Source organism: Manihot esculenta, chromosome 1 (assembly GCF_001659605.2).
Source record: "Manihot esculenta cultivar AM560-2 chromosome 1, M.esculenta_v8, whole genome shotgun sequence".
Lineage (NCBI taxonomy): Eukaryota > Viridiplantae > Streptophyta > Magnoliopsida > Malpighiales > Euphorbiaceae > Manihot > Manihot esculenta.
Genome location: NC_035161.2, coordinates 35,836,009 through 35,858,935, shown reverse-complemented (window position 1 = coordinate 35,858,935; position 22,927 = coordinate 35,836,009). Strand labels below are relative to the sequence as shown.

Here is a 22,927-nt window from a genome sequence, read left to right as displayed (position 1 = left end):
AGTAATAATTATGGAAAGCTCAAATTGCATAAATATTGAAAGTAAATAAGAGTTTAACAATGAAGTTTTAAATCTCCCAATTCATCACAAAATCTGAAATTCACCAACTTCAACTAGAAAAGAATGGAATTTAGCCACTCATGGTGGACAAAATCTCAAAAGAAAGAAAAGAAGAAAGCTGCTGTAATTTTCTGCAGTATTGCTGAAGATGAGATGATGAGATGTTGGTTTGGATGCTGCCCTTATATAGCTGAAGAATCCCAATTCCAATTTGATTAGGGTTTTGGAATCTCAATTTGATTTGGTCTTCTTTGTAGTCTTTGATTCCTCTTTGGATTTTGTATTTGATTGAGAATGGAACTCTCTAAGTGAAGGGCGTGGCTCTTGGGACTGATCTTGTGGTGTTTGAAGTGGATTTGGACTTCTTTTCTTTGAATTTAGATTTTCTGCTCTTTTCCCGCCTCTGCTGTAAATTCTGCTGTCAAGGTGATTTGAGCAGTTTCTGGGAGTGATTTGGGCAAATCACTCGCCCAATCTGCCCCAATCGTTCTCTGGGATTCAGTCCAGTTTCTGTCTCTGTCTCTGCGAGTGATTTGACCAGTTTCTACGAGTGATTTGGGCAAATCACTGACCCAATCACTTCTGCCTGCTGCCTCCAGGTTTCTGCTTCAGCTTGATTTGGGCAGTGATTTGGGCAAATCACTGACCCAATCACTTTTCTGTCATTTTCTGCACTTTTTTTTCCATTTTTCCAATTTCTTACTTTTCTGTAAAAACAAGGTAAAAACCATAAATTAAGCTAAATAATGTGTAAATAAATAATAATAAAGATCATAAAAATGTGGCTAAATTATGTTTGATTATATGCTAAAAAATGAAGGCCACGATGTTGAAGATTAGGAAATATTTGACCTCTTCTTTCTAACCTTCATGTACAAGGGCTGGCTGTGGGAGAATTGGGCGGTTTTCTTTAGCCACACTAAGCTTTCTGCCTTATTAAATTTTCCTGAAGAATACCACAATAAGCAAAAAGACATACCAAAAGCTTTTTCATTTGAATAACAAACAGGGTTCAAGTGGACTCCATACCATTTAAGGCTCATCAGAATTTTGAGGCAAAGAGGAATCCCAAACAATAAGAAACCCAAGGGGTCAACACTACAATTTTAAGAACAAAAGACATCTCATTTCTGAAAATATCTAGAGCCTACAATATGACTCATCCATTGCTAACGGCTTAAGGCTTTGATCTTTTTTACTAATTCATATTGAACCAAACCTGTATTGGACCAAGTTGTGGCTCGCTCTCATTAACTTCAAACTTTTGTCCTTTGGAAGAGAAACCCTGCTGTCATCAGCCTCCCTGTTTTGTCCATTAGAGAAGGGAAGAGGGATTAGCTTGCGTTTATAAAGTTCAAGCCCCTTTAACTCCTAGTTGATTTAGGAATTTGGCATCATCACTGATAAAGATATAAATGCTTTGTTTTTCTACCATAAATCTTAAGAGACTAATCTATAATTGATGCCAATGGAATTGATAACCATGACTAGCTTCCAAAGCAAAATCAATGTAAACAAAACGAAGGGCTAGTGGTCTACACAAGGACATTAGTTACTTATAGTTCGCCTTTTTATCTTCCCATATTCATTTTTTGGAACCAAGATCACATAAATATCAGCAGAGTGCAGAAATTTGCCAATAAACAATTACAGTTATTGCGGTTGATGGCAGCAACTCACAAAATCATAAACCTTCTTTTCTCACCTTCATTTTTGGGGAAGGAGCTACCATCACCAGCAAGTTCATGCAGAAACTGCGGAATACAACTAGATATCAAGTAGTCCCATGCATCAGGAAAATTGTTATACTTGACTCCACCAGCTAAAATGCTTTCAAGAGTTCAAGAAGGCACTAAACAAAGGAATGATTAACAACCAATTTGACAATAAGCATTCATTAACTCACTAAAAGGCAGGCCTATTTTTTCACTTCAGATTGAATTAAACAAATTTTAAACAATATAATGACAATTTGATCACTTTTACAAGTGAGCTAATTAACAGCGGTTGTATCACCACGAATATTGCACCATCTAAATTCTGATTACCATAAATTTTTTACAGAAAAGGTCACTAGGAATAGAACTATCTCACCTTCAACATGATAAACAGAAGGAACTTCACATGATAATGCTACCAAGCCTTGTTTTCAGCGGTTTCTTCAGCAAATCTATTAACAACACATCAACAAACTGACGAGTAAATGATAAGACTCAGGTTGTTACATTGTAGAATAAATGAAAAATGCAACAAAAGGATATGACACCTGGCATGAGTGAAAAGGATTTCACAGGTCTTCAGGGTACATTAGCAAAACAATTAGGATTCATCATCTGGCAAAAGTCTCCAACGCATCAATTCAACATGAAACAGAATATGTGTTTCATTAACAATGGCATACCAAGTCAAGTTAAAAATTATCATCCGGGACGAAACCCCTTTGCAGCATTTCATCATGAAATCGAAATGCCTCCTTCAAGTTGTCATGGGAGACGTGTCCATTTATCAAAGTTATGTAAGTTGACCTATCAGGAGTTAGCCCTTTCTCAATCATTTTCCGTAAGATCAGTTCGGCCTCCTGCAGTTTACCTTGCTTACAGAACCCATTCAGAATTACATTATATGTAATGACATCCGGCAATAGCCCATCTTTTTCCATCTTATTGACTAGGAAAAAAGCTTTGTCCATATTTCCTTCTTTTACAAATCCATTAATGAGGGTGTTATATGTGATGCTATCAGGAAGCACTCCTTTTGAAATCATCTTGCACAAGAATTCATCTGCTTTAGATGCATCACCTGAACGGCAATAGCCCTTTACAACAGTGTTGCAAGTGATAAGAGTGGGCTTGATCCCTTTCTCAATCATCTCATCCCACAGTCTGAAGGCCTCAGATATAAAGCCCAGATTACAATATCCATTTATTAAAATGCCATATGAAATGTCATTGGGAAATATCTCCCTAGAAATCATATCACCCCACAACTCATTAGCTTTCTCCATTTCACCTACCTTGCAAAATCCATCAATTAAAGTATTGTAAGTCACAATATCTGGTTTGATATTCCTTTGCCTCATTGTTCCAAATAAGCTTAGAGCTTTATTCATATTTCCATCCTTGCAATGCCCATGAATGAGAGTAGTAAAAGTGTAAAAATCAGGGTACACGCCCCTTTCAAGCATCTCATCAAACAGTGCATTTGCATCTGTGAGCATCTTCTCTTTGCACAACCCATTTAATATTGTGTTGTATGTAACCACATCCATAACGCAACCCCGCTCAAGCATTTCATCCCGAATCATCAAAGCCTCTGAAATCATTCTATTTCTACAATAACCGTCTATAAGAACAGTGTAAATCACGTTATCAGGAACCAAGCCAGATTTCTTCATATCTCTAAAGTAAACTAATGCCTGATCAAGATGTCCATTTCTTGAAAGCACCCTAATAAGTGAACTAAAGCTCACTAAATCAGGAACAATGCCTCTATGCAACATTTCACCAAATATTTTTTCAGCTTCCAAAGGGTTGTCTTTTCTACAACTTTCAACAAGCAGTGTGTTATAAGTGGTAGTATCAGGACTCAACCCTATGCTCAACATTTCATCGAAAACTTCCTTTGCCCTAGCATATCTTCCTTTTCTACATAAACCATTTATAATAGCATTATATGTAAAGAGACCCGGTTTCATACCCTTACTTATCATTGAGTTCATCACCTCAAAAGCTTCATCTAGAAGTCCTTCACGACAATATGCATTGACGAGAGTATTATATGTTACTATATCAGCAAAAATTCCTTTCTGCTCCATATCGAACAAAAAAGTCTTAACATCATCAATCTTGTGATCTTTGCACAAAGCATTAACCATAATATTTTGTGTATAAACATTCAATGCAATCCCACTTCTAACAATTTCTCTATACACTTCCCATGCCATATCAATCCAACCCACTTTCACTAGTCCTCCAAGAAGGCCATTACAGGCATTTATAGACACCAAAAACCCTTTACTACTCAAAATTGTAAACGCATCAGTCCCTTCCCTTAACTTCCTAGCTTGCACGTACGTCCTAATTAGCAAATCAAACACCAAGTTATCCAACTGCCAAGTACTGCTCACTGATATCAAAGATTCAACAATCTCAACCCTCGAAGCCCCACTTCTCCTAATCATCCTAAGAACCAAAGCTTGTGCATCAGATAATCTTCTACTACGTACCAAAACATGAATCATTGCACTCAATGACATGGATGAATGCTTAACATTCTTACCACGTAACACAACATGATCAATAAATCTTTGAGCAAGTTGCAAATTATCACGGCAACGCTTTAATACCTCAACAACCACCAATGGGTTTAAGCGAAAATGATAGTTGAGCAAAGAATTTACATTACCTTGCTTTAAATTCAACAGAATTTTCTCCACCAAGAACAAATCCGTTACTGGTGTTGATGAAATTGGTTGTTGGGGTGGATTTTGAGAGGCCTCAAGGCCAGATTGTGGGATACAATTTACATGATAAATGATAGAGTAAAGTCTCTTGTGCGTGTTGAAGATTCTGTGATACTGTTTCCGGAAAAGTAGGAAATGAATGAGCATTTCTGTGAGATACCCAATACCCTTCTTCTCTGTCTGTTTACGGGTTCGGAGTGCTCTTCTCTGAACAGCGAATAATAGATTTTGAGCGAGCAACGGGGATATTTTTTCACTATTTCCTATGATTCTATGATAACGGGCAAGCAACCCTACCCTGGTCTAGACGCGGCCATGGGCCGGTTCAGGTTCGGAACAGGCGGTTTGATTTATTTTTTGAATTGAATTGAAAACGATTTGATTTAAATACAATTTTGTTTTTTTAATGATTTTGATCCTATTCCAATCTAATTTTAAAGCAGTTATGGTTTTAAATTTTTTATGATTTTAGTTATGATCTGATTTTAATTTAAAAAATATTTAAAAGTAAAAATTTAAATAAAATATAAAAAATAAATATAAGTCTTAAATATTATTGAATATATATTTTATTAAATAAATAGAATATTTAAAATATATTCATTTATATTATAAAAAATAAAATAATTTTATATATAATATAAAAAAATAAAATAATATTATATTTAAAAATAAAAAAATATTTTTTACAAATTAAAAATAAATTTTAATTTAATTATTTAATAATTTAACTTACTTATATATTAATTTTAAGTAACATAATTTTATATTAGAAAGAAAAAATCAAACTGAAACTCAATCAATTTTTTGGTTGAAACCGGTGGATTTCAGTTTTAATTCACAGGAAAATTTTCTAATCGGTCCTGTCAGTTTGAAATTTTGATCCGGCTCAAAAATTGAAACTAATTGATAATTTAATTTTAACTTTAATCGGTTCGATTTTTCAAACTGTGACCATGTCTATCCTGGTCTTATTCTTGATTGGGCTTTTTTCTCCATGTCTCTTTGGGAGTTGGGCTTCTCATATTTTGCGGTGTCAGTTTGGAGTTTTATGCTTTGTTTGGATAACAAATTAGTGGAAAGAAAAGAGGGGAAAGAAGAAAAAGAATAAAAAAAAAGAGAAATTTCATTTTCCTACTCTTTTTTATTAGTCCAAAACATTTCCCTTTAAATTGGAAAGAAATGGAGGAAAATATGTATTATTACATTCTATTTGTGGTAAAATTACTTATATATCCTTAATATTACATAAAAAAATAAAATCATAACTTGTGTTCATTAAGTAAATTCAATTAGAGGAGAAATTATATTTCTTCACTAATGTAATAAGGTATCCAGACAATGGAAAAGAATTTTAATTTCTTTCCACTTTATTTATCCTCTCTAATTTTTCTTTATTTTCACTATAAAACTAAAAATCCAAACAAATATTAAGGGTTTTACTCATTATGCCGTATTAGGAAGGTTTTCAATTTTAATATGTATGCCGTAGTAGGAAGGTTTTCAATTTTAATATGTGAGTGAGTCTAGTCTGAATAGTTTACTTATTTCTCTTTTATTCTTTCTTTCTCTTTTATTCATTCTTTTCTTATTCTCTAGTAACATATAATTGTTATTCTACTAAAGTGTCACATATTGCTATTATATAGTGTTTTTTATTTTTTTTTCCTCATTCTTTAGTGACATATAACCGTTACTCTATTATAGTGTCACCTATCACTAGGGGTGAGCATTCGGTCGATTCGATTCAAAATATCTAATAAATCAAAAACCGAAATTTTGATATTTATAAAAATCAAATAGAATTAATTTTGATTAGAATTCGAATCAAACCGATTTGATTAGATTCGATTTAAATTTTTAATAAATTTTTTATTTTTACACTTTATTTTTAGTATTTTAAAATTTAATTAAAATATTTTAACCTGATTTGTTTCTCTAATTTATTGAAAATAATATACTATTATCACTAATCGGTTCGGTTCAATTTTTTTATTTTTTTATTAAAACTAAATCGAAATTACCAAAAATTTTAAAATTAAAAATCAAAATGAATCAAATCAAAATGAATAAAAAACCAAACTGAATTTTTAAATTAATTCGATTCGATTGGTTTTTTTAATTTGAATCGAATACTGCTCACCTCTACCTGTCGCTATCATATATAGCCTTGTATACGGTTAAGTTGAAATTTTTTTTTATCCGATTAGTCCAACCTGCTCAATTGTGGATTGAATTATGTACTAATGGATCAATTTGCATAATAATTTCTAGAGATTTTAAATTTAAATTTCCTATAATGGCTCGACTATGGAGCAGCCAATGGTTCAGCGATTATCCATTATAAATATTAGAGTTTATTATTTTAAAATAATTTTAGAAAAAAAAATACTATTTTCCACATTAAAACAAAATAATAATAATGATAGTTTATTAAATTCTTAATTAATATTGGATTATTATATTAAAAGTTGAATGTATATTTGCTCACATAAAATTCATTTATGGGATGCTACAGTGAAGTCGTAACCACCATTTTCAAACCTGCCTATCATTTCGTTGTAAATAATTTTATTTTTATAAAATAAATAAATAAAATAATAATAAAAATAAAATATAATTATAAAATAATAAAATAATTACCAAAGACACCATGTGTAAAATATTTTTATCTTTCTAAAAAAATATAAAATATTTTTATCATTCATTCTACACGGATAATCTTTTCCCCGCAAATCCATCAATTACATATATAATTTTCTGATTTAAGGTTTTAGTATTAATTATAACATATTGGTTAAATTAATTCAAATAATTTTAAAATTTATTTTTTTTATAATTTAAAATAATTAATTTAAATTATTTAATAATTTTATATTAACCATTATACATAATTTTGTTTTTTTCAAATGAAGGATGTGGAAAATGACGGTGTATATAATACACAATAAGTCAACAATTGCCAATAAATTTTTGATAAAGATCATTAATTATCGTAAGTTTGAAACATGAAGCCAAGCCTTTAGATTTGGTTGAGTTGAAAAATAGAAATTAGAAACCCAATAGTAAGCAATGACAATTGACTTTCTATCTAATTTTTACGTTTCCTTCTCAAATTTAATTTTTTTCATATTTGAACAATTCCATTCACATTTGAGATTAGAAATTCAATAGCTTAATACCAAAATTATAAAACAAAGAAAAATGAGGCATACAAATTTTCTAAAGAAAGAAAGCATTATAGGCATTGAATTATACCTAAAAGAAAGAAAAAAGAAATAATGCATTTGCATTGCATACACTAGACTAGACCAATCACATCTTGTCCTCTTAGATTATTGATTTACCAAAGGCAGCAACTGAGCAAATTGCATTGAATGTTGAAAAGAAGAGGGGATGATTGGTAAATTCTTCCCATATGAATCCTTGAAGAAAGAAATGGAAAGAGATTTTATTGTCATACAGCTTTGGAGAGCATCTATGAGAAGGAGATTGGTGGAGAAAATGATAATTGAGGTTGGGACCATGTGGGTCCTCCAATTACCTAAGTGGAAGAAGATGCAATGTCAAGCAAAGCAAAGCAAAGCCAAGCTCTCCCAATCCCCTACTCATCCCTTCTTCCTCACAGAAACAGAAGCTTGTTAAAAAAACAAGTGGGCATAATAGCTATCCTCCTCTTTCCTCTTCTACATCTTCTCTCTTGATTTTCACCTACTACTCTCACCCACCTCCTCATCTTGCACAAACCAAGCTTCTCAAATTCTACTTCAAGTTTTTTTTTTTTTTTTTGGAGTCCACCCTTTTTTTCCCTGAATTCATGGAGCAGTGTCAGCAACCCACAAGCCAAAAGGGATATAGAAACTAGAGGGAAAAGCTCCAACACTTTGTAGGTAATCTATCTACTCCCTTAAAACAACTCTGTTTTGTTCTGTTTTGTCCTGTTCTGTTACCTCTCCTTCTAACCAAGGCTTTCTGTTTTTGTTTTGTTTTTTTTTTTTTTATAATAATTTTCCTTCAGTTTCATGCATTGATCCCTCAAATTTTCTAGAAGGTATCATCATTGTCCAAAAGGGTAAATACAAGTAGGAATTGGATCTTCCACAGCATCACTTTTTACCTGTTTGTTCTGTGTCAGCTCTGTTTTTGTTCTGCTCTCTCACTCTGTAAGAGCTTTTGTTGGAAAAAGAAAAAAAAAAAAAAAACTCTTTCCTAGCAATGGATTCTTTCAATCAAGCTTCTGGGTTCCGTTATAACCCAAATTCGAACACAATGGGTGTTGGTGATGGTGATTCTGAAGAGCCAGGGATTCTTGAAATCTATGTTCATCATGCTAGGAATATTCACAACATATGCATCTACGATAACCAAGATGTCTATGCAAAATTCTCTCTTACTTATAACCCAGATGAGACCCACTCAACTAGAATTATCAATGGAGGTGGCAAGAACCCAGTATTCAATGAAAAACTGGAGATCAAAGTCGCCCAACTTGATGCAGTTCTCAAGTGTGAGATTTGGATGCTTAGTAGAGCTAGGAACTACATGGAGGATCAGCTTTTAGGGTTTGCTTTGGTCCCAATTTCACAAGTTGTTGGTAAAGGAAAGGTGACTCATGATTATAGCCTCTCATCCACTGATCTCTTTCACTCCCCTGCTGGAACTGTACAGTTATCTCTTTCTGTGAACACATCTTTGCCTTTGAATCCTTCTGCAGCCGCTGCTAATTCTTCCATATCAGCTGAAGTTGTGTTGCTAGACAGGAAAATATCAGAAGTAATCCTTGATCCTGTCGAGTACTCAAGGATCGAATTTCCTGATATCAATGCTGTTACTGAGAATCAGCAAATGGTATCCGAGTATTTTGATGGTTTGGGTTGCAGGCCTGGCTCATTTCTTCATCTGGGTGCTTCTCCTCCTGTTATCGACTATGAAATGGCCATAAATTCCTCCGAGGAAAATCAAGGTGGTTCCACTTCTCCCAATGGCAGCATCCAAAATTCAGGTTTCTTGAGCTCAACCACAACCAGCCTAAGCGATGATCGAAACTCGTCGGATTCAATTGACAAAAAGGGTCGTCTGGGCTCTAATTTTTCCAACTCCCTCAACGTTTCGGTGACCACAGACGCTAATCACGGCTCGAGCACTTGTCCTGACACTCCAACGTCAAAGAAAGGAGGTGAAGTGAGAGAGGAAAAGGACGATGAGGAAGAAAACAAGGAAGGGACTATAAATTCTGGCAAATTTGGTCAAGTATTTTCGTCTCCATTAGGGAATATAAATCTTGAAGCGGAGCAATCTGCAATGCAGCAACAGATAGTAGACATGTACATGAGGAGTATGCAGCAGTTCACTGAATCTTTAGCCAAGATGAAGCTCCCTATGGATCTTGACAAGCCTGAAAGTGAAGAAACTGGGGATTTGATTCAAAGCCATAGCAATAAACTAGAGCTTGAGAAGAAACAGAAAAAGGATGGATCAAGGGTGTTCTATGGAAGCAGGGCATTCTTCTAATTTTACTTAACTTCTGCTGCTTCATACATATGTTATTGTCCTCTCTAGGTTTGTTGTTGCAGGTTATGGAGTTTAATTTATTGAAACTGTGGGTTTCTCTCGGCTCAATCTATGCTATTTGTGACTGGAAATTAGTTCTTGTCTAGTAATATTTGGCATTAACCTTTTTAAGGACATGATTGTAGTTCTGTTGCAATTTCAGACCAGTTTTTGTTGGGTGGCATAGGGTATTCTAGCATTCAGACATTTTCCTGTGTTATTTTCCAGGAAAAGAAAATAAATTCATATGATGGCTATATATATGAACTCCACTTTTATTTATTAGAAAATTCAAAGTTAATTGTTGAAATTGATTAAGCTTGTGGTTGTATATTCACTAATACTACCTGAGAAAAACAGAGTGATATAGTTATTAATTGACAAAGAATGATAACCTGCAAATTGGAATTTTAATTTTAAAAAAATAAAATATTAGTGTAAGTTTGCGTAGAAGAGGATGAAAGAAATTATAAGAATCTTAGAAGCAATGACTAAAGGTTGAAAAGCATGGCAAATTTTGTTATTGAAGCGACTGATTTTATTTATTTATTTATTTTTTACAATGATGGTGGGTCAGATTTGAGCAATTTTTCTACTCAATTTCATTTTCTTTATAGTAGTTTAACATTTGTTGTAGTCTCACATGAGAGTTTTGAGTGAGCAGGAATCCGAGGTCCACTAGGTGGAATGTAAACCATAAAGGCATCACGTCTGTTTCAAAGAATTACCTTAGCTCTGTTTAAAAAAAATTAAGACACGTTATTAATATTTTCAAATATTAATATATATTTAATAAATAAAAATAATATTTAAATTATCATAAAAAATATTAAAGTTAAATGTTGTAGTCTATTAAAATATATTCATATTTAAATTTTAGATCTAGCATTACTTATATTACTTTTTATATGTTATTTTTGTTGATTTTTAAAATGAATATAAAATTAAAAACTATCTTTATATATTATAAGATAATTTATTTTAAATTTTCTTATGGAAGTCATACGTTACTTACCGACTCTCCTAATTTACTTAACTAGACTCGCGTTACGCAAATGATACGAATATAATAATTAATTTTAATTTATTTGTGATAAAAACAAATATTATTTTTATGATATACTCCAAGCTAAAATACGACATCGTTTTCGACTCTCCATACCTGTCCAAGATAATTATGATGGTGTTTAGCTTTTAGAGGAGTCGGAGTCATTGAAACATCATAAAGGTGAGGCAATAGATGTGGCTTTCAAAAAACATATTAAAATATATAATTTTTAAAAATTTATGAATTAATATTTTTATTAATTTTAATTGTTAAGTGTTATATTATTTAATTTTTATAATTTGAAAAAATTTATTAATTGATTTATTATATTAAAAAAATTATACTAATTAATAAATTTATATATGAGAGTATTTTAAATTATTTTTAATTATTAAAATTAATAAAATAACTAATTAATATAATTTTTAAAATATTAAATATATTTTAATATATTTTTTAAATGGAGAACCAATAAGTATATAGAATAAATAATAAAATTTGCAAAAAAAATATATATATATGTTTATGCTTTAAAGCTCACCCTTGAGATCCTTTTCAGGACTCTCCCAAAATATTATTGTATATGGTTGGCTTTCATTTTCATTACATATTCAAAGTATACAATGATTTCATGTCTTCAAACCAAATCTTAGAAAATCAGAATTCTGATTTTTGACTCACCTCTTAACTACCATTAATTCCTTTTTATTTTGTTTATTTTATATTTTTATATTTTTTAATGTATTCGCAAGTTGATTCGAGTTATTTATTCATAAAAATTATATATAAAATAATAATTTTACGTTTAAAACTTTATATTTTTTTTATTTACTTAATATCATATAATTTCAAATAGATTATTGCCTCCTTAAATTGACACTCAATTTTATAAATTTTTTATTTTAAATAACTTCAAGTTTAATACATATTTAAATATATTATTTTTTATTATTTTTCATTTGATATGATCCATGATATTAAAATAGAAATTTAAATAAATTTTTATAAAATTATATAAAATTTTACTCTTTGTATTATATATCGAATTATAACTTTTAAAAAATAAGTTTCCCTTTGTAATCTCTGTAACTTAATACTATCGTCTTTTTCCTTTTTTTAAACTTAATTTTTTCTTTTCTTTTCTCCATGAAAGACGATCTGCGTCAATTGACTATCGAAGCTCATTCCGTCAAATGTCAGGATAGCCGAAAGCAATGACCGTCCTGTGTTGGAACTGCCGAGAACTCGATAATTCTTGGACAGTTAATGTATTGAGGATTTAATTACTAGTTACAAACCGTACATTTTATTTTTTTTAGAAATAAAAACTCCTAGTTCTCGTATGGAATTTTTTCGTAATTTTTTACATTTTGATGGTTGCTTCTCAGTCAATAGACAATGAGTGGGAGGAGACATTTCGTTAATGTGAAATAGTCATGTGATTGACTTTTTTTAAAATTTTATTGATTCGGTTGTTTCGCAAAGTAGTGTCCAATAGAGATTTACTGGTTATTATAAGTTTCCGAAATCGCAATGACCACGTCAATCTTAAAACTCGAAAGATGAGAAAGAAAGATGAGCATTTTTATCAAATTATCTTATGAAGGGGTTTAGACAAACACTTGAGAATCACCTTTGCCAAATTATCTTATACAAGAGTTTGATTTTAAATGATTGTAAATTTTTATTAGATTCTAAAACTGATATTTCTATTAGATGAATTCGTCGTAATGCTATTATAACTGATCATACTTTGACTAGAGAATCTATTAAGTATAATGGTTTTTTTTTTATGATATCCATCTTTGTTTGATAGAATTTTAGCTTTTCTTTAAAAAAAAATTATATAAAATTTTAACTTATCTTAAAATAATTTTTATTAATTAAAAAATTGAATTCTCTGGAGATTTATTAAAAAACAAATTATTTAAATTATTATGAAACTTTTTATACCAAACGGAGGATTATGGTGAATCGAATAATTAAGATAAAGTGAGACCACACATTCTATTCTCTTTTTTATATTTTTAATCCGTAATTTTATCATTTTTATTTTGAATAAATTTCAATTTTATTAATAAAAAATACAGTATCAATATTTTTTTTAGATATTTTGAATTTGAATTTTAATCCGTAGTTTTATCCTATCTGTGTAGTTGATTTTAGGGTGAGCAGTATTCGGTTCAAATCGAAAAAATCGATTGAACCGAATTAATTTGAAAATTTGATTTAATTTTTTATTCAATTCAGTTCGGTTTGGTTTTTAATTTCAAAAATTTCGATTATTTCGATTTTGATCAGAAAAAAATTAAAAAAACCGAACCGAACTGATTAGTGATAATAATATGTTATTTTCAATAATATAGATAAATTAAATCATATTGAGATTTGATGATCTGAGATCCAGAAAATAGGTTTTACAAAAGGTTTTGTAAGCTTAAGAAAAACTTGGTATTAGAGGAGAGTGTTTCTCCGCTTTTATTCTTTTTCGTTGTCTGCCAGGGACGTGTCACGGCCTTACTTCCGTTAGGTCACTTGTCTCTGGCATACTGATACGGACGTACGAGAATATCAGGTCTCTGTTCCATGTATAACGGCCATTTAATTCTCCTCTGACACGCATGCGGATGGACCCATCAGTCGGATGGGCTGGCCGCTTTCCTTCTTCCAGGCTGGACTGGATGATGAGATTAAGGCCGAGTCTAGAGGAGGTCTGATCATTGGACCGAAAAGGCTGGACCGACCTGATTGAGAAATCTAAGTGGAGCCTGGTCCTACGGCTGAGCGGGTTGGACCTGACTCATGCGGGAGATTTAGAAGTTTTCAGATAATGGGCTGTCATCATGGGTCTGGCCTTAGACCGGGATATTAAAATCCAGTGGTTATCAAAATTAAAATATTTTAATTAAATTTTAAAATACTAAAAATAAAGTGTAAAAAATAAAAAATTTATTAAAAATCAAAACCGATCAAATCAAACTAAATTGAATCGAATCAGACCGATTCAATTCAATTCAAATTTTAATTAAAATCAATTCGGTTTGATTTTCATAAATATTAAAATTTCAGTTTTCGGTATGGAATGCTCACCCCTAGTTTATTCCTACGAGAGACAAAAATAAATAAATAGATAATATTAAAAAAAATAATATTATAAAAGGATATTATCTACGAAAATTTATAAATAAAATAAAATAAAATAAACTTTTTTTCAGCATCAGATTAGAAAAAAAAAAAAAAGGCCAGAAAAACTAGGACGTGGCTTTTAGGCTGTGGCTATGATAAGCCCTAATGGGCTATGGGCCTTCTGCTTTTTTTTTATTCTTTTTTTTTAATCCTTTCTTTGAGCTATTTTTCAGTTCTCCCGTTATTTTTTTTTTCAAGATTTTGAGAAAGTTTTTTTTTAGTTAAACTAATTAGATGGTTTGGTGAAATTTACTACCAATTTTTGTATTGCTATATAATTTTAAAAAATCAATAAATTAGTTGTTAAATTATATAATCAAGTTACCATTATTTTGTTATTTTTTAAGCATTTATTTCTTCTATAAATTTGAATTATAAAAACTAAATTATTAGTCTGTGAAATTATATGGATTAAATTATTAATATTATAAGAAAATTATACTATAAATAGAATAATATGTTAATTAAATTACAAAACTTAATCGTTAGCTTTTTTTTAATAAAAAATGTAAATTCCATTAAGTTTCAAGAACGATCAACTGAGAAATACAATTAGGAGGTGAGAAAAAAATTTCAACCAGACCCGGAATATCATAGTTAGATCGAGCAAGCGTATGAATTACACCGTTAGCAGACCTACGAACAAAGTTAATAGAAATAGAATTTATCTCCGAAATAAGAAACTTACAATAAAAAACAAGACTATTAAATGATGACAAATCCTGATAATTGGGATCAGTTATAGCTCGAACCAAAAGTTGAGCATCTGACTCCACAATAACCGAGAACTAAGCACCATCATTGAGCCAGCTTAAAACTTCCTTAAAAGTTATGGTATCAGCTGTAAAATATCAAAATTACTAAGAATTCGTTGTTGACGTACTATAATAAACTCACCATTCCCTCCCCTTAAAACACAACCCATAGCCTGATGTAGGAATAATGCGGCATCAACATTTAGCTTAAAACTTCCAATGCATGTGGGGGAAGAGCCAACCAGATTCAGTCATCATCCAACAATCACAGGCAAAAGGGCAAGTAACTAGAGCATGTATTATCGTTTCACTTTGATCAGAGCAAATATGACAAGACTCACTGACTTTGACATTTCTACGAATTAAAATAACCAAGTATGGAATAACATTAAGGCAAGCCCGCCATACCAGATTCAAAACTTTCAGTGGAGTCCGAATATACCAGAGTTTCTTCCACATTGATCTAACCGCAACTAAGCAACTCAAGTAAGTAGTCTGTGTCAAGAATCTATAAGCACTTCGAACTGAATAAAATTCACAGTTCTCAAATTTTCATACCCCTTGCCTAGTAATACTTAAAGGGATAGACAATACATTATGAGTATCAACCTGATTAAATATATACATAATCAAATTCATTTCCCAGCATCCCTGTTGAATGAGATTAGAAACCAAAACACATCACAATCGGTTTGTTAAGGAGTAGAAACCTTACCATTCAAATTTAATAGCACCCATAGATCCTTCCAAATTAAAATGCTTCTACCATGTCCAACTTTTTTGAGAGAACCTGACACGTAATCAACTTCTTATTCTCCCACAAACTTCTCCGCAAGTAGTTTGGATTGCTCTCAATCTCCGAATCTAAAAAAGAGCCAAACGGAAAATACTTGTCATTGAGAGTTATTGCCACCAATGAATTATCTCTAATGAAAATTGCCTATGCGTGCTTCCTTAACATAGATAAATTGAACTCATGCAATTTCTTAAATCCTAACCCACCATCAAATTTCGATTTCGCCGTCCGTTCCCAATTTATCCAATGCATGCCTCGTTCGTGAGAGCTCCCTCTCCCTACTAAAATCGAGCTATAAGTCGCTGCAATTCATAACAAATTGTTTGCGGCACCAAAAATAAATTTATAGCATGCATTGGAAGTGCCTCAAGAACGATTTAAATTTATATCAATCCAATTTGTATTTAACTTCCACTTTGTTAAACTTTTATATTATAATTAAAATAAAATTTTAATTGCACATACCTTAAATCAATAAATTTAAATTTTATTGGTTATAATTTTTAATATATTAATTTAAATATTACTATACTATAAAATAAAATTTTATTTAGTGTTATATATACATTTTTTTATATCTTAATTTTAATTTTAAATATATATTAAATTTTGAAGAGTTGAAATTTGATTTATTAAAACTTTTTAAAGTTTAGCTTAACTCGCGTTTTATTCATTTCGAATTTGAACTGAACATCACTCATTTAGCAAATGAGTTTAGATGAGTCAAAATTTTATCGAGTTTAATATCTAATAGTTTATGAATAGTTTAATTTATTTACATGTATAATAAATTTTAATTTAAAAATTAATAAATTTAAATTAAATAATTTTAATAAAATAAATAAATAAATATATATATATATTAGTCATAAACTTATAAAAATAAACTCTTAAATTTTAATAATACAAAAATATATAAATTTTAAGAATATAAATAAATTATATAGCACTAAATTTTAGAAACTTTAGATTTGATTTATGAAAATATTAATTTCAGTCAATACTCACATTCTTTAGGGAGGTCGAGTCTTCAAAGGAAGTTATTGTTAGCAGCTAAAATCTAACAGACTCCTTTTACAACCTGTAATCATGGGATCTCTAACCAATTAGTCAACGAAACCTCTTATCAATAAACCAGCCACATCATTATCAGATTTATAAAAAATGTTATAATTAACTTTCTTTTTTTACCATATAAAAACTAGTAATTACATAATAAAAATATGTAATTTTTAACAACTACTGAATTCTAAACAATTTCTTATACTCTGTTCTATTTTTCAATTTAGTGACTTGAGTGTTGGAGTGGTTGTCAGCTTATTAACTATCTTACATTTTCTTTTTTGTAGGTTATCCAATCACAGCACAGTTTCGTTCTAACCCGACACTGACCACCTCACGTTCTCTTTTTCATTTAACAATTACACGAAATTTTCATTCCGACCCATCAATTAATTTTCTTAAAAAATATACCTTAACAATAATTTTAATAATTAACAAATATTAGTGGAAAAAAATCAAAAGATTCATATGGTACTAGCATATTTATATATATTTTATATTTTTTAATGATAAATTTCATTAAATATATTTTTAAATTTTATTTTATGATAATCATTTTAATAAATTTTAATTAGATATAAAGTAAAATTATAATAAATTGATACTATAATAATATAAAAATAAACCTAATTAATAATTCAATATGATACATTGTAATATTATTATATTATATACAAAAATCAATAAAATATATCTATAATAAGTAATTAATATGTACAATAAACGTAAAAAAAAACGTATAACATACGTTAAAAAATTAATTAAAAATAAGTAATTTAATTATTAAATATATTGTTTATGTTTTTAATAAAGATATATTTTATTTTAATAGAAAAAAATCAAAAGATTCATATGCTGCTAGTATATTTATATTAAATAATAATAAATTTGATTAAATATATTTTAAATTTTATTTTATGATAATCATTTTAATAAATTTTAATTAGATATAAAGTACCAATATAATAATTTGATACTATAATAATATAAAAATAAACCTAATTAATCATTCAATATAATATATTATAATATTATAATATCATATACAAAAATTAATAAAATATATATAGTAATTAATATGTAAAACAAACAAACGCAAAAAAACGTGTAACATACATTATAAAAAATTAGTTAAAAACAAATAATTTAATTATTAAATATATAAACTATGCTTTTAATAATGATATATATTATTTTAATGAAAAAAAACAAAAGATTCATATGCTACTAGCATATATATATATATATATATATATTTTAAATTTTATTTTATGATAATCATTTTAATAAATTTTAATTAGATATAAAGTACAAATATAATAATTTGATACTCTAATAATATAAAAATAAAATTAATTAATCATTAGAGTTAAACTTATATTTTTTTTCTAATTAAATTATAATATTTTAAAAAGATTCCAATTATATTTTTTATTATTTGTACCATTAAAATTAATAGAATTATTACTTTACTCGTTACCTTAGCATAACACGTCAATAAATTTTAAGATAAAATTGATAATAATTTAAAAATTTAGATAAAATTGTTAACTTAATAATAAGTGTATCTGAATAAATCTGAGAGGTCTCGGTTCTACTCTCCCAATCTCCAATTCCCATTTTCAAAAAAATTTAAATAAAATTACAATAAAATTAAAAATATACTTTTTTATAATTATTTATTTTATTAATTTTTTTTAAGAAATGGAGGAATAGAGAGTTGAATTTATAATTTTATATAAATCACATATTTTTTAGCTATATAATCAAATTAGGTTAAATAATGAAATATTTAATTTATATATTATTAATTTTTTAAAATTTACTCTAAATATTAAGATAATTAGAAAAAGTGGCGAACTAGCTAGTGTTATACGTGAGAGTTAATAAAATAATTTAAAAAAATAATTTAAAATTTTATTTTATTATTTTTGATATTTTTAAATTGAATAATGTTAAATATTATTTTAAAATATTTTTTAAATATTTTATAATTAATATATTCAATAAAATTATTTTCTTAATGATAGTTTTAAAATAATGTTAGAGATTTAAAAAAAAGTTAGTAAAAAAATAAATCGATAATTTTATAAATCTCCTAAAATGCATTTAGTTAAATATAAAAAAATAATTTAATTAAAAAATAAAAATATAATATAAAATTATAATAAAATAAAATATAAAATTTTATTAATAATTAATTCTAAATTTTATTGATCTGATGTGACGATGGATTATTAATGTGATAAATAAATAGTAAATACATTTAGAATAATTATAAAATATTATAATTTAATTAATAAAATAAATAAAATGTAATTAAAAAAATATAAATTTTTTATCGTTAATTTTTCAATATAATATATTATTATATTATTATATTATACATAAAAATCAATAAAATATGTCTATAATAAGTAACTAATATATAAAACAAACGTAAAAAAACGTATAACATGCGTTATAAAAAAATTAGTTAAAAATAAGAAATTTAATTATTAAATATGGAGTTTATATTTTTAATAATAATATATTTTATTTTAGTAAAAAGAAAATCAAAAAATTCATATGCTACTAGCATATTTATATTTTTTTCATTTTTAATGATAAATTTGATTAAATATATTTTTAAAATTTATTTTATGATAGTCTTTTTAATAAATTTTAATTAGATATAAAGTACAATGGTAATAATTTAATACTATAATAATATAAAAATAAGCTTAATTAATCATTCAATATAATATATTATAATATTATTATATTATATAAAAAAAAATTAATAAAATATGTCTATGATAAGTAACTATTATGTACAACACGCGCAACAAAACGCGTAATATACGTTATAAAAAAAATTAGTTAAAAATAAATAATTTAATTATTAAATATATAATTTTATGTTTTTAATAATGATATATTTTATTTTATAATAATAATCAAGGATATTTTTATATGAGTTGTATTATTTAATTTAAAAATTAATATATACAAAATCATCAATAATAATATATATATTATAAAATATTTATAATTATTGTTGTAAAATAAATATAAAATATTATATATTGCATGTCATGTGAATTTTTATATTTTAATTTTTAGAATTGATCAAAATTATATTAAATATAAATATTAAATTAATTTATCTAAATTTTAAATATTTTAATTAAAATATAAAATGACCTAAACATATCAATTAACCTAATAATAATAGGTAGTTTATATGGTTATCATATCCAAAATAAAATGAAAAATAATTACACTGTTAAATTATACAATTGTTTAATAACTGTCATAAATAATATCATGAATAAAGTATTTTAATTAATTGTTAACCATTTAATATTTGAAAAAATTATTATTAGATGCATAACTCATTAAATAATTTTTTAAAATTTGAATATATTTTTAAAAATTAAAAAATTAATTAATGGTTTAAATAATAAAATTTTCATATAATAACTTACTACAATAAAGTGTATTATATAAACTACTACTACTACTACTACTAATAATAATAATAATAATAATAATAATAATAATAATAATAATAATAATAATAATAATAATAATAATAATAAAATAATAATAATAATAATAGTGTGCTGTACTGTAGCTGACCTGGTCCAGCCAAAGTACCAAAACTCCAAAAACGAACAGATAATTTTGCTTCTCCTAAATTGTAAAGTTTGGACCTACCTGTATCTGTGGGCTCCCACCTCAAGTGCATATGTGGTGCCCCACCTTGAATTACCAATGACTTCCCAAGAGGTGGGTCCCACCTCTCAAAACTTGCTTTATAAAGATCATGTCTCCCTTCACTTTCCTTATAAAAAGTGAAGTGATATACCAACCACAGGTCTGTCTCTCAAGGGAGAAAAACAATGGCCGACTATGGTACCACAATCTCTCTCTCAAGAGAGCTCTCTCACACCTCCGATGCGTCTTCCTCCGACCACAGTCCTCGGAGCGTGGCCGCAGTACTCTCCACCCCTCCCTCATCCTCTTCCTCCAAACGCCGAACTCTTAACAAGCCCTCCCCCGATAATCACCACTGCATTCGATCCATGGTGGAGGTTCAGAGAAAGCCCAGAGGCAGACCTCCGGGCTCCAAAAACAAGCCTAAACCACCTATTATTATCACCAAAGACACTGAATCCGCCATGAAGCCAGCTATCCTCGAGATCTCTGCTGGCTCCGATATCATCGATTCCATCATCAGCTTCGCGCGTAGGAACCGCACTGGTATCAGTATCATCAGTGCCACTGGTTCTGTGTCTAATGTGACGCTCCGCCAGCCAATCCCTCATGCACCATCTCTCTCTTTACATGGACCCTTTAACTTGCTCGACCTATCGGGTTCGTTTCTCGGTTCTCTTGCTCTAAAACAGTGCTCTTCTGCTGGTTCTAGCTCCTTGCATCCTTCTTGTTGTTTTGGGATATCTCTTGCAGGGGCACAAGGGCAAGTATTCGGAGGTATTGTCTCCGGGAAGGTGTTAGCTGCAAGTCAGGTGGTGATCGTCGCCGCCACTTTCTTGAACCCAACATTTCACAGGCTGCCAAGTGATAATGATGAGGCTGAGGAGACTAAACCTAATGTTGGTGGCCCTGCAAATGAGTCTTGTATTAGCAGTGGCATGGCTGTTCATGGTGTGTCCAACCCAAGTCTAATGAATTGCCAGATTTCTCCTGATATCATGCACTGGGGTCCTCCTCCTCGCCCTCACTATTAAGAAAAAGTTGAAGAAAGTAGCCAAGGAATTTACATGCAAATTTTGTTTAATTTGGCAATCTTCCATTAGTTTTTCGATTTGTTGTCTAGAACTTCAGGGAACTGCTATCATTGGCAAGTCTATCAAATATTATCTATTCTTTTGATGGCATTTAATTATTATGCATATGGTTTTGTTTTCTTAAGCTTGTGTTGGTTGGATTCATGCTATAGTTATGGTTGGATGTAGAACGTTTCTTTTTTATTTAACTTTCAATTGTTTTTCAACGAAGAAGAGAATGCTACAGTTCCTTTCCTGCTATTTTCTGCGAGCTAAGCAGATGTCAATGTCAGGTTCAGGGTCTTACTCCCTCGGGAAGTCCTTATATATATGTACCTTCTCCAAAGCAAAGCGCCTACACGATTTAGCCTGTAACTCTATTCCAAACAATCGCATGGGAATTGCCTCTGATTCTATCATCCTGTACTTGGGTGCTAGCTTTCATTTCTGAGAGTTACCTTTCCTGTATTGGAAGCAAACACTTAATTAATTCGTAGTTAAACCCATAGCTAGCTCGTTTGGTGCATAATATGATTATAAAAATCTTAATCCTGATTAGTTTTCTTGATTTTTGACATTAATACTATAATATATATATATATATATATATATATATATTTATATATTTATATTACTAATAAAAAATACCTTCTGCTAAAATGTACATCCAATCCTCCTTGTATAGGAAGCACCAACCTACACCTTCTTCTATGTGGGCTTTGCTTGTTTTTAAGCTCATGAGCGTCGCATATATTTATGTATGTGTACATTGAACCTGAACCACTACTATTTTTTTTCAACAAATGATTTTGTATTTAATTTTTGCGATCAATGTAGGAGATAATTAACTTCCGAGTTTATAAGTTGAATGCATCTAAGAGCAGCTATCCGTTTTGCCATTTCCAGGTCTAGTTCTGGTTCTATAGGGTTAGAATATTCTCAATAGATATGTCAGCTTCTTTCATCTCATCCCCTCTAGTTTCTGTTCCTCGCGTGCTATCTTTTTTAGCTCCAAAGCTTCAAACAATTGTGCAGATTGAATTGCAAACAAGAGCCGTACTAGGTTCCTTGCTTCTGGGAGACGTTTAATTCTCCTTATCTGTTTAAGTGGTTTTCTGGTGACTCCGATATCATGGACTCCATCATCAGCTTCGCGCGTAGGAATCTGGTTTGCATTAACTAATGGAGTAAGATACTGTGATGAAAAGAGAAGCTATAATGAGTCCAATATCC

The 22,927-nt window shown here is 29.2% G+C and overlaps 3 protein-coding genes across 25 annotated transcripts; 2 read left to right on the top strand and 1 right to left on the bottom strand.

Moving 5' to 3' along the window:
• Nucleotides 1–864: 864 nt before the first annotated feature.
• On the bottom strand, nucleotides 865–4,783 carry LOC110630012 (pentatricopeptide repeat-containing protein At5g01110). 21 transcript variants are annotated; one of them, XM_021777792.2, is made up of 4 exons: nucleotides 2,327–4,783; nucleotides 1,280–2,230; nucleotides 1,090–1,158; nucleotides 865–1,006 (listed from the first exon to the last, which is right to left on the bottom strand). In XM_021777792.2, exon 1 carries the CDS (start codon nucleotides 4,667–4,669, stop codon nucleotides 2,471–2,473), a length of 2,199 nt encoding a protein of 732 aa, XP_021633484.1. In that variant the 5' UTR covers nucleotides 4,670–4,783; the 3' UTR covers nucleotides 865–1,006; nucleotides 1,090–1,158; nucleotides 1,280–2,230; nucleotides 2,327–2,470. The 21 variants fall into 21 exon arrangements, with proteins under 21 accessions (XP_021633484.1, XP_043815890.1, XP_043815901.1 ...); XM_043959966.1 differs by having other exon boundaries at nucleotides 871–1,158; nucleotides 1,280–1,363; nucleotides 1,766–2,230; XM_043959984.1 differs by lacking the exon at nucleotides 1,090–1,158 and having other exon boundaries at nucleotides 871–1,006; nucleotides 1,280–1,363; nucleotides 1,766–2,230.
• Nucleotides 4,784–8,081: 3,298 nt separating this feature from the next.
• Nucleotides 8,082–10,354, top strand: LOC110629948. Of its 2 annotated transcripts, none has more exons than XM_043959938.1 (2): nucleotides 8,082–8,408; nucleotides 8,541–10,354. In XM_043959938.1, the coding sequence occupies exon 2, from the start codon at nucleotides 8,738–8,740 to the stop codon at nucleotides 10,031–10,033; it is 1,296 nt and encodes a 431-aa protein (XP_043815873.1). In that variant the 5' UTR covers nucleotides 8,082–8,408; nucleotides 8,541–8,737; the 3' UTR covers nucleotides 10,034–10,354. The 2 variants fall into 2 exon arrangements, with proteins under 2 accessions (XP_043815873.1, XP_043815870.1); XM_043959935.1 differs by having other exon boundaries at nucleotides 8,084–8,412.
• A 10,415-nt stretch (nucleotides 10,355–20,769) lies between these two features.
• LOC110629972 (AT-hook motif nuclear-localized protein 17) lies at nucleotides 20,770–21,835 on the top strand. Of its 2 annotated transcripts, XM_043950561.1 has the most exons (2): nucleotides 20,770–21,281; nucleotides 21,375–21,835. In XM_043950561.1, the coding sequence occupies exons 1-2, from the start codon at nucleotides 20,807–20,809 to the stop codon at nucleotides 21,653–21,655; spliced, it is 756 nt and encodes a 251-aa protein (XP_043806496.1). In that variant the 5' UTR covers nucleotides 20,770–20,806; the 3' UTR covers nucleotides 21,656–21,835. The 2 variants fall into 2 exon arrangements, with proteins under 2 accessions (XP_043806496.1, XP_021632917.1); XM_021777225.1 differs by having other exon boundaries at nucleotides 20,770–21,835.
• The last annotated feature ends 1,092 nt before the right edge of the window (nucleotides 21,836–22,927 follow it).